We start from the raw sequence: 11,163 nt of genomic DNA, 5'->3' as shown, positions 1-11,163 counted from the left end.
CCCACACTCCCCGCCCCCCGCCCTGGAGGTCACAGGCAGTAGCAGGTGTGGCAGCAGCAGAGCTGCGCAGTTAGTGACCGGGTTCAGTCGCTACCTCCGCTTGTGGGCTCCTTACAGCTCCATGCCTCCGAAAGGTGGGGACCCCACCACCTAGTTGCTGGCTTTTAGCAGAGGGTTAGAACAGACCAGGGTCAAACTGCTTGGTGTGGGGCCTGCGAGGGAGGAGGAGCCCCTGACGGGCGGGGGCCGCAGTGACCAGAAACGGCCGAGTGGAACCCGGCTGCACGCTTCTGGAGGCTGGAGGAGGGGAGGCCGGTGGGTTCCTCGCTGGCCCAGGAGGAGGGTCCCCCTTTGTCCCCGGGTGCGTGCGGTGCCGGATGCTGCTGGCCAGCCTGCAGCCAGACCTAGGACGTAGTGGAGGCCGGGGCAGGCTGCCCCCTGCAACGCTTTGAGTGCGCGCTCCGAGCACGGGGGACGGCGGCCTCTGGGGAAGCCCGCTGGCTGGGCAGAGCAGCCGGCTCTTCAGTAAAGATCGAATCCTGGGAAGGCCTCCTTCCCGCCAGAGGGGCCCGCGGGTGACAGGCCAGGGCTGCACTTTCCCTAGGAAGCAGCCAGACTTGCCCCGGGGTGTACGGCACCCTGTCCAGAGGCCTCGAGACCCGCTGGCCGCACGGAGGGACACAGTGACCCCGGAGGACCGCCGTCCCCTCAGGCAGAACCACTGGTGTCCAGCAGCTCGTCCTCAAAGGCTGAGTTCGCTGTGGACAAGTGGTGGGCTGTACGGCAAGACGAATGTGGATCTCTGCTGCTGGGGATAAAGGCACTGTCACAGAGACTGGGAGGTGACGGACAGGGACACTGACTGGTGGTTCTCTGATTTTCAGCCCTTTCTCGGGTGAAGGGACCGTTCGTTGCTTGTGGCTCATATGAGAAGATTCTGGCCCGAGTCTGTGGGAGGACGTTGTTCGCCTCTTCCACATGTTACTGGATTCAGGGAGCAATCCTTTAAAAAGTGATATTATCCTTAATAGATGCATTTTTAAGTGTTGAGAGAGGAAAGACTAAAACACTTCTTTTTTTCCCGTGCAACTTTAAGTTCTGTTTTGAACAGAGGGATCTTTTCTCGATGTGATAAAGATTGTATTTCAAGTCAGTAGCCATCATCATTCTCAGTGATGAAACATTTAGGACAATCTCATTAAAGCCAAGTGCAAAGACCTCCACTGACATCATTTTATAATCATTAGCAATACAATTTTGGAAATTCTGGGCAATGCCATAAGACCTAGAGCAGAAAAAAAAGAATGATTTGTTGGAAAGAATGAGACGGACTCATCCTTATTCATGGTGGTACTTGTGTGCTCACAAAACCTGGGGTCCCCGGAAAGCAGTTACATTTAGTCAAGAATCTAATAAAGGTATTAGCAATTTTCAATAAGCAACTTTTCTGAGGAAAATGCATGTATAGTAGCATAGTTCCTCCAAATATTCGTGCAGTAGCTAGGAGTGATCTTGAAATGGATAGGACTTCTTGGCGAAGAAAAAAAGGTGAGAAAAATTAAAAGATTTGACTAAACATATCCTGTGCTCCTGTATAGAAAAACAGGATATTGTGAGGGTGTCACTTCTTGCCAAATTTAATTTATATGTTTAATGCAATTTGTATTTTGAATCTGTTTTTGTTCATTTAACATTATAAGAATTTAATCTTATATAAGTACGCTTAAACACTTCCAAATTTGATTAAACATAGATTGTTTTCACTTGTTTTCCAAGAAACGCTGTGAAAAAAATCTTTACACACAGACTACTCCCTTATTTTTTTTTCTTATGATGAATTCTCACATGTGGAATTACTCGATCAAAGGAGACAATTTTAAATACTCAGTGTTATTAACATGCAGTTAAATGCAACTTTAATTAAAATGTCGGAGTTTAAAAATTGAATAAATAATTTGGAAAAAATAGATGAAGATAAATATAGCTAAGTAGAGGTTGTTTTTTTTTTTTTTAAATTGTGAGAAAGAAACACCAGCCGTCCAAGTATTGTGACGTGCTGTGAAGATAAATCTTTAAATCAGTGTGGTACAGGCATATGTATTGGTTGGTAGGTGAATGGGGTAAACTCAATTACCCAGGAACAGATTTTGGTCTGCATGGGAATCGGTATACGCTAGGTCATTACAAACCTCTGAGTTTGGGGAGGTATTTCCCAGGGGGATCGGCACAGTTGGCTAGTTTTTGAGAGAATATTAATCCCCATCTTGTATCCTATGCCCATGTGACCGCCGGAGGGCCGGGCGGGTTGAAAGGGAAAGCGAGCCAAGCGGGCACTCATGCGTGGTCGTGTGGGCATCGCTCCCGCGGTCAGCCCCACCCTGGAGGAGCTGCAGGCCCCCCCCGGGGTGGGATGTGGCCGGCCGAGCTCTGCCTGGAGGACAGCACAGGTGCAGGTGGCCAGTCAGCACGGCCCCAACTGGGGTGGGGAGGCCACCTGAGCCGCGGCTGTCTGAACCCGGAGTCCCAGCTGGTGAGACCGGAGACCGGAGGCCGGAGGTGCACAGGCCGAGGGAGCCGTGTGCAGAAGGCCAGGCCCGCGCAGGGACAGGCAGATGGCCAGGGCGTGGGGCGGAGGCAGGAATTGGGTCCTGCAGGCTTTAACGGCGTGCCCAGTGGTGCGGACGTGGATCTGGAAGGTTTGGGGACCGACTGGAAATGGCCGTGAGCTGATGTGTTAAAAGCCCGGTCTGCATGGGTCCTGGACCCGGGGCCAGGAGGGGTCTGGGGAGGCCATGCTGACAGGGCAGGTGTGGGGCTGGTTTGGACCGGGGACTGTGACCAGGACAGACTCGGAGCCATGTAGGAGGTAGGACAGAGAAGACGGAGCTGTGAGTCAGGTGGGCACCCGGACGCAGGAGCGGGGACGGGGTGAGGCTGGTGACCTGGCACTCTGAACGGCTACCCTATGGGAGATGATGGCCCCCTCCCCACGAGAGTGTCACTGCTTCGAGTTACCACATACCTGAAAACAGCACCTAGGGACACAGACGGGCACCTGGTGGGTATGACTCAGTAAGTGTTGAGGACAAAGGCACGAATGTAGGGACTCTGGTTTGGCCGGCTGGACACCTCTGCGGGACCCTGGGAGTGAGCAGGGGTGTGGGAGGGCGTTGCAGGTGGCGGGTCCAGGGCTTCTGTGCACGGGACCCAAGGTGCATTGGGCGATGGACCCCAGACGCGGAAAAGGAATCCGATGCTAAACACCAGACTAGGAAAATATTGGCGACAAGTAATGTGGATGCGGTCTTTAATATGTAAAGAGTACGTGAAAATTAGAAAAAAATCCTTAATGCCAGTTAAAAGTGGTAGTATCAGCAGGAGTAGAGGACCCACAGAAGATAAAAGATACAGTGAATACATAGTTGGAAAAAGTTTTCAACTTTACTAATACCCAAGAATCCCAACCAAATCAGTGTGACAGTTTTTCGCTCATCACAGGAATGATGATTTTAAATAACAGGAATAGTGATAACTGGTTGGAGTGCAAATTTGTGGCAAGTTTTTGCGAAGGAGTTTAGTAGAACGTGTCAGGTGCCTTAGAATGTACTTTTGCCGAAATAATTCTGTTTGTGGACATGCGTCACAAAGAAGCCTGGGAAGGGTCTCCTTCCACATTTGCATTAACTCCGGAACCTCTCGCAGAGAGTCGCTCGTGAGAGGAATGACGGGGTGCAGGCGAGGTGGGGCGGGGGTGGAGCACTGCCACGGTGGGGGACGGCTGACGCTCCCGAGCCCCACATCGACGCGCTTGTTCCTCTTGTGTTCCCAGATGAAGACCGTCAGCGTCGCCTTGGTCCTGTGCCTGAACGTCGGCGTGGACCCTCCGGATGTGGTGAAGACCACCCCCTGCGCGCGTCTGGAGTGCTGGATCGGTAAGCGTGTGTCCCCCCCTCCCCGCCACGGCTGTCCCGAAGGTCACCGGCCAGGGGTTCTGGGCCTGGCCGGGCTTGCCCTGTGTCCCGGCCCTGGGAGTGTCACTTCTTAAGGAGTGTCCCGTAACCTTCAGGTCGCGAGGTGCACCTGCCTCTGATTTGTGGTGAGGAAAGTGCTTCAAGGAAAATTGATGAAATGACTATTGTTGGGTGACATAATCTTCTCCTTTAAATTTGCCCTGCACCTGGCACTTAATGGTAGCCAGATACACTTAAAAACACCCGAAGGCCCGACACCTGCCCGCGCATACCTCACTTCCACAGTGAGGAGCCCTGTCTCCCCCCAGGGCGGCACCTCGGCGCCCCGTCCGCACCCCCCAGGACCTTCAGCGCAGTGCTGAGTGGACACAGCCGGCCATGTGTCTGGCTCGGGGAGAAAGCGGCAGGCCCTCACGGTGACGCGTGATGCAAGCCAGAGTTCTTTTTAGATGCTTTTCCTAAGGTAGGAAGTTCACTTCTATTCTTAGTTGCTGAGAGTTTTCGTCAAGAATCAATGTCGAATCTTACAAAGTGCTTTCTCAGCCTCTACCGAGATAGTCACCTGGCTTTTTTAGGTCTATCGATGCGGTGAATTGTATCGATTGAGTTTTGGTTGTTGAGCCGACCTTGAATTCCTGGAATAAACCTCACTCGTGTTGTCTTTTCTCTGCATTACTGGGCTTGACTGCTCACACGCTGTTTAGAGGTTCCGCTTCTCTCTTTATGAGGGAATTTGGCCTACGGTTTTTTCCTGCAACATATTTGTCTCGTTTTGGTACCAAGATGCTGCTGCCCTGAATGAGTGAACGGAGAAATACTCCATCTTTTCTGTTTCGCGGAGGAGCTTGTGTCACGTGGGGAAGTACTTCTCTCTGAGATCCCGTGACTTGTCCGTGAAGCCGTCTCACTGGGGACGTGGCTTTGTTTCTGCTGCTGCTTACTCAGCTTCCTCTTGTTGATGGGATTGCGCTCCCTCTCCCCCGCCAGGCTTCTCCGTCCTAAGCAAAAGCAGAAATCCCCTTCATCTACTTCAAGTAACAAAAACTACAGATGGATCTGAACTGGGGAAAAAAAGTGGTTTTTCCCATTTTACTTGATCGTCTCACTATTTGGGGGTGTCCTAGGCTGACAGTCCTTGTCTCAGCCTCCCCGCCTACAGCCCAAGTCCCCTGCCCCCACACCCAGTGACGGTGGCCGTTTTCTGTGGCCGCTTCTCTCAGATACCTTCTTGGCTGTCTGCCATCTCCTGGTGACCATGCTGGTTGAATATGATTTCTTCTTAGCCACCACTGTTTCCGCTTCACTTATCCCTCGTCAAAGCTGAATTTTATCAAGCGCTCTCCATTTTCTTCTTCTAAATACTGTTATGTTGGGTTTTTCAACACGGCTCCCTTCCCAGCCTGGGCCCGTCATGTGCTCCGAGGGCTGTGGGCTGTCCGGGCTTGTGTGGGTGCTGGTGTCTGAGCGTGGGAGGGCACCGGGCACCCCGAGGCTTGGCTGTTACTAGAGTCTCTAGCCTCCCACCCCCGCAAAGAAACCAAAAGGACCCGTTCTCACACCTCACACAGTCTCTCTGACCGCTATTTATGGGACGATGTCAGTGAAAATGGAAAGAATTCCTTACTTCCTTCTTGGTATAAAAGAGCCAGCAAATGAATAGATTTTTTATGTTTTAAAAAGTTTTCTGCAATTTAGGAATATAATCTTTGTGAGAATGGGTTTTGAGTTCGTAAGGGCACATGGCTTTCTCAGTTGAAAACTTTCACTTGTTCTTCATTAAGCGGTAGAGCTGGTCCTGTGATGGTGACTTTAACAATAATAAAGAGCGCTAGGGGTTGGATTCGTCACGTTTGCAGGGGTGTCTGGCAGACTGTATTTAAATTTTTATTTTGCAAAGCATTCGAGTCGCAGGTACCGTGCCGAGCAGCTTCCCCCCAGGTCCGTTTGAGAGTCAGTTGCCGAGGTAATGCCACGTCACCTCTGAATGCTGTCGCGTGTCACTCCTCCAGATGAGAGTTTCTCTCTCAGAGTCACAGCTCGGTCGTCAGGATCGGGGTGAGCATGGGCACTGAGCCACCATGTGCCCCACGGCGTGCAGGCTTGCCGCTTGTCCCCTTCACAGCACAAGGACCTGGCTCAGTGTCGTGTGGACGCTGCCCTAACTTGGCCTCATTCGTCCTCCACGGTCCTCAGCCTTTCCTTGGCCTTCGTGACCTTGATGCTCAGAAAGTTGCAGGCTCCGCTGAGTAGAGTGTCCCTGATGGCAGCTCAGGTGCAAATTCCGGTTATGCTTGTTTGGCAGGGTGTCACAGAGGAGATTCGCGCCCCCCCGCCCCCACGGCGCCCTGCTGGGCGGCTAGTGGCCTTGATTTTCCCCAGTACTGGCTGCGCAGCGCTCTCGTCATTAGCCGGTGCCTGCGGGAGCCTGGCACTGTGGCACTGCCCGTCGCCCTCGAAAGTTAACGAGCGCCTTTGGGAAGAGGTGCTCTGAGGCCGTGTAAACATTCCTTTCTTCTCCATGCTTGCAGTTTATTCGGTTTGACTCGTGGTTTCCTTTTTTATTCAGTGGATCGTAACCCGATACCATCATTCATCGTGATGCCGAACTCCTTGCGCACCGAGCCTGTGGGACGCGCTGCCCTGGCTCGCGTGGCCCCGCTGCTGCTTTTCCTGCTCTGCACTCCTCCCAGGTGCCAGCGCCCTTGGTGGCGTGTGGCACTCGGACGGCGAGGTGCCCCCATGGGGACCAGTGTGTTGCGGCACCTCTGTCATGGACGCATGCGTGTGTGCACGTGCACACGCGTGTGTCCTGTGTGCCCACGGCCACGTCTGCGGTCCTGCAGCGTCTGTAGACGTGCACTTACACCCGTGCTCCCCATTCCACCCAAGAGGGGTCTCCCTGCATGCCGCACCCTCCCGACGGCGTGGACCTTGGTGTCTGTCCCCAGTGTGCCTGCTGCTGTGCCGCTGCCTCCCGTGGGAACCGTGCTCGTCCCTGCCGTCGGCGGCCTTCTCGGACCCCTTCATTCTGCACCGACCCCTTTCCCCACAGACGTCTGCCCTCCGTGTCCCCACACCCCGTGTGGGTCACCCTTCCTTCCTTCCCTTATGTGGGCTCCAAGCCCTTCATCAGACTGGACAGCTCATTCCCCACCACCACTGCCCCCATCGTCCTGGAGCAGATGGCAGCCTGCCCAGCCCCACCTAATGGCTTTGGGATTGTTCAAGGAAGGAGTTCAGCATTTCCAATAAGTGCTTTAGGTTTAGGCTCGGCCAGCCCAAGGGACAGTGACGTACCTGCAGCCACGGTTGAGAGCTGGGGCCCAGCTGGGGCGGTAATGGGGTCCATCTTGTGTGGGGCACGGTGCTTCACGGATGCTCGGGGGGAGCCAGCTTCCGGCAGACAGCTGCATGGCCTGTGTGGTCGGGCAAGGGCACTGGGGGAGGTCATCTACCGAGACAGCGAGCCGTGGCCAGAGGGAGAGGGCCCCAGGCATGTGTGGGTGTGCCGCCTGTGACAGAGACCCCCTGGGTGGGCAAACCTAGGGGAGCCGTGGGGCTGGACAAGGAGTTCCCGGTGAGTCGTCACAGGCCGTGCCCTCCAGTGAGAACTGGGGGCCCAGATGGCGAGGGGGGAGACGGGGTGAAGGCTGTGTGGGGGCTACGCTGCCGAGGCAGGGAGCCCAGGCTCTGTGACGGGTGCCTGGAGCGTGTTGTGGCTCTGGAGGGGCTGGGGCCAGAGGAGGACCCCCGCCCGGGCCGGCGCAGCCACAGCACTTCAAGGGGCGCTCGAGTGCGAAGGCAGAGTGGCACTTTGATCTGGCCTCAGCGTTTTGTGCTCTCCCGCCAGACATCACGACCCCGGCTTCGCCCACGCCAGTGCCTCTTCAGCAGGTCACCTCGCTGTTCCGAGCCTTAGTTTCCTCTTGTGTTCACTGATGGCACCTTCCTCCTGGCCTAGGGAGGGGTCTAGCTGAGGGGACGCGGCTCTGTGCAGAGACGCTTGTAGCAAGAAGCAGTGCTCGTGCCTGCACCCCACCCCACCCCGCCCTACTCCATCCCCCCTTCCCCTCCCCCCCCACACCCAGCCCCTAATCCAGCGTGGGGCTCCCTGCACCAGCTCCATTCTAGGTGCTCGTGCGTGATGCCACCTGGGCGTGCCTGGCAGTCGCGGCTCCCTCCAGCGGGAGAGTTCTGGCAGATGTCACAGTGGAGTGCTACGTGTTTCCTGTTTTGTTTTACAAAGCAGACGTTAAATATGTCCAGTAGTGCCCAGCGTCTGCGTGCCTCCCTCAGGCCTGTGCACGTGGGGTCCCTGTGCTCGTGGGGTCGCTGTGTGCCAGCCAGGGCCCGGGGCGGGGGTGGGTGCCAGTTGGTGCTTTGGCCACAGACATGTTTCAGACACGAGATGTCTGTGCTGCTCTATCTTGGGACGAGGGGTACATGTTGCCAAAAAGGAGGCGCTCCCTTCCGTTCGGCCTTTCGTGTGCCTGTGTGGGCAGCGCCTGCACTCGTGGGTGGGGAGGAGGCACTGCTTCCAGAGGCCTGGGGGGAAGTGCATGCGAAGTGGCCCTTTAGGCTGTCCAGTGGTGACAAAGACCACTGTCACCAAGACAGGCAAGTAGAAGATACACCCTGCTACTCTGGACTGAGCACGTGGCCTCCGGAGGGCCCGCTGTCTCCCTTCGCGACCCTGAGGCTCGGCCAGGGGGTTCCAGCCCCGCGGGGAATGGCAGCACCGGGGCACAGGCCCCAGGAGCTGCTGGGGACCCACAGGAGGGGGTGTCGGGGGCTCCCGGGCATCCCAGCTCTAACACGGTCCCCGCCCCCACCCCGTTCCCCCACGTAACAAGGTGCTGGCTGTTTCGTAGTGGTGACACTTGCCTCTGCCCAGAGAAGCAGGGGAGAGGCCGCTCTGTTTCGGGCCGACGTAAATGCCGTCACGGCAGCGCCAGAGCCGCCCTGCCAAGCATGGCGCACGCCTGGTGGGGGACACTGGTGTTTGGAAGCAGAGTAGTGGGGCAACGGTGGACGGGACGGGCACCATGGCCAAGGTCGTTCTGTGCTGGCCGACGTGCCGTGCTTTGTGCGTGGGAAGGGCAGAGGCCATGCTGTGCCAGGAGGTCCTGCTTCAGCGAAGCGTCGCGAGGTGCCTGGCTTTGTCCCCTTGTTCCCAAGAGCAGCATCTCCTTCTTGCCACACTCATGGGCACCGGCGCCCTGTGTAGAGGAGCTGCAAGGAGTGGTGACCGCCCTTCCCGTAGGTGGACTGTGCAGAGCACGGTCACAGGCGCCCTCACTCCGTTCTGATGGCAGACGTGGGATCAAAAGGTCCGTCCAGCTGGTCAACACATGTTTGTTGCGTGGGAACTTCGGGGTTGAGCCCTGTGTGCTCAGCAGAAGCCGTGCTCCCTGCTGCGAGGTGCTTGTGCTCATCTGGGGAGGTGTGGCTGGTGGCACCAGTGACACAGGAACTGCTGTGGGTGGGAGTCAGGACAGGCCACGTGGAGGGACGGGGCCCTGTAGGCGGAGAAGGGACGTGAGGAGAAGCAGCTGGCAGTGCGGGCCGGGCTCCGGGTGACTCACGGGACACTGTGCCTTCAGCCGGCCCCTCTGCACTCAAGCTCCAGGTTTAGAGCCTTGCTTCCTTTGTCCGGTGACAGTGGCCTCACGTGGTGGCATCCCCGCCTCCCCTGCACTTCAGTGCTGGGTGCTCTGGCCGCTCCTCCATTCTATTGACAGTTCGTGTGACACAGCAGTGGGCCACGCGGGACTCAGTCTGTTTTGTGGACGTGGCAGCAAGGCTGCTGGGTGGCGAGGACAGGGCTGGATCGTAGAGAAGGGTCCCACCGCAAGACCCCCAGACCTGGGGAAGGCTGCGGTCAGCCACTAGCCAGAGCGTCTCTGTCACAGGCGGAGCAGCCGGGGTCTCCCAAGTCTGCCTGCGAGCTCAAGAAGATGAAATGCCTCGCACTGTGCACGCAGCTCATTATCAAATACGTGGAGGTGCTTTATGGCTCTTATAATAGAGCCATTAAAAGCCTTGTCTGATTTCAGAGCGGCCCTTTGCAGTTATGTATAGTCTCAGTAAAGAATCAGTCTCTCAAGGTTACACAGCTAATTAGTGGCAGAGTTCTGGAAAGCCATACAGAGAAATGTGCCCTCGCTCTAGTAGGCAGGACTCCGTTAATACGTCAGTTAACAGATACTTATGAAACGGCCGCCGGGCGTAAGCTGCAGAGAGCAGCGAGCTCCGCGTGGTTTTGACTTTGAACTTGTGGTGAAATGCAGCATGCAGGCCGAGACGCACGCTGCTGCACGCATGTGGGTCACACGCAGGTCAAGACAGCCGTACGGGGGCCCGGAGGCCCTGTCGTGTTGCATGTCACCTGCAGCCCCTGCCCCCCAGGCCTCCACTCTGACAGCTTACGCTGTTTTGCTGCTTCTTGTCTTCTACACGAAGAAGCATAAGGAGGCTCTGCAGGGGCCGCGGCCCAGAGGCAGCAGGTAAGGGCCCGCCGTGCCTGTCCTCATGGTGGGCTGACAGGGTTCAAGGTCACTGGGTCCTGCTGCCTGGGCCCTGCCCTCGTCAGGCCCCGCGGAAGCCCAGCCAGCAAGGGCGTCTCCACCGTGAGCCCCAGGCGCCGCAGTGTGAGCCGACCCGTCAGCCGTCGGCGGTGGAGCGCGGGCTCTTTTAAAGGGAAAACAGAAAAGTTGTGTGTGAAGAGGTGGGAAGTTGAAAAAAAAAAAAAAAGCTCCACTCCTCAGACTGGCCAAATGCCAGCACCCTCGGTGACTCTGTGACTGTGGCCCAAGTCACTCAGTCAGTGCCTTGTCTACGTCACGAGGTGGGTTGGACGAGGCTCCCGTGAGCGTGACGGAGCGCGTGATGGCAGCGGGGCTGCAGACAGGAACGTCCCTGAAAGGCTGACATTCCACGCGGCCGCCAGTCACCGTCTACGGGTCCCCTGCCTCCGCCCAGCCGCCCACCGCATTCATGAAACAGCCCACGAAGCATCGGAAGCGTTTGGCCGAGAGACCTACAGTTTTAAGTTTACGTTCTGGCCGCTTCACCCCTCAGATGGGTGATGCTGGCAGCGACGTCCGTCAGGGGCATCACACGGCGTCCTCAGGGGCGTCGCGCGGCGTCCATCGGGGGCGTCACACGGCGTCCGTCGGGGGCGTCACGCGGC

At 56.7% G+C, this 11,163-nt stretch overlaps 1 protein-coding gene across 4 annotated transcripts in view; it reads left to right on the top strand.

Annotated features, from left to right (window-relative positions):
- The window catches only part of RPTOR (regulatory associated protein of MTOR complex 1), a 207,204-nt gene that overhangs the window by 38,511 nt on the left and 157,530 nt on the right, over positions 1-11,163 (top strand). For all 4 annotated transcript variants that reach the window (XM_025047180.1, XM_015589729.2, XM_006912165.3 and 1 more), the window contains exon 2: positions 3,830-3,932. In XM_025047180.1, the coding sequence (XP_024902948.1) occupies positions 3,830-3,932 (103 nt within the window). The remainder of the gene's footprint in view (positions 1-3,829; positions 3,933-11,163) is intronic.

The sequence above is a fragment of the Pteropus alecto genome, unplaced genomic scaffold (assembly GCF_000325575.1).
Source record: "Pteropus alecto unplaced genomic scaffold, ASM32557v1 scaffold134, whole genome shotgun sequence".
NCBI classification, from domain to species: Eukaryota; Metazoa; Chordata; class Mammalia; order Chiroptera; family Pteropodidae; genus Pteropus; species Pteropus alecto.
Note: the sequence above shows the minus strand (reverse complement) of the source record. Positions and strands in the feature narration are given on the sequence as shown.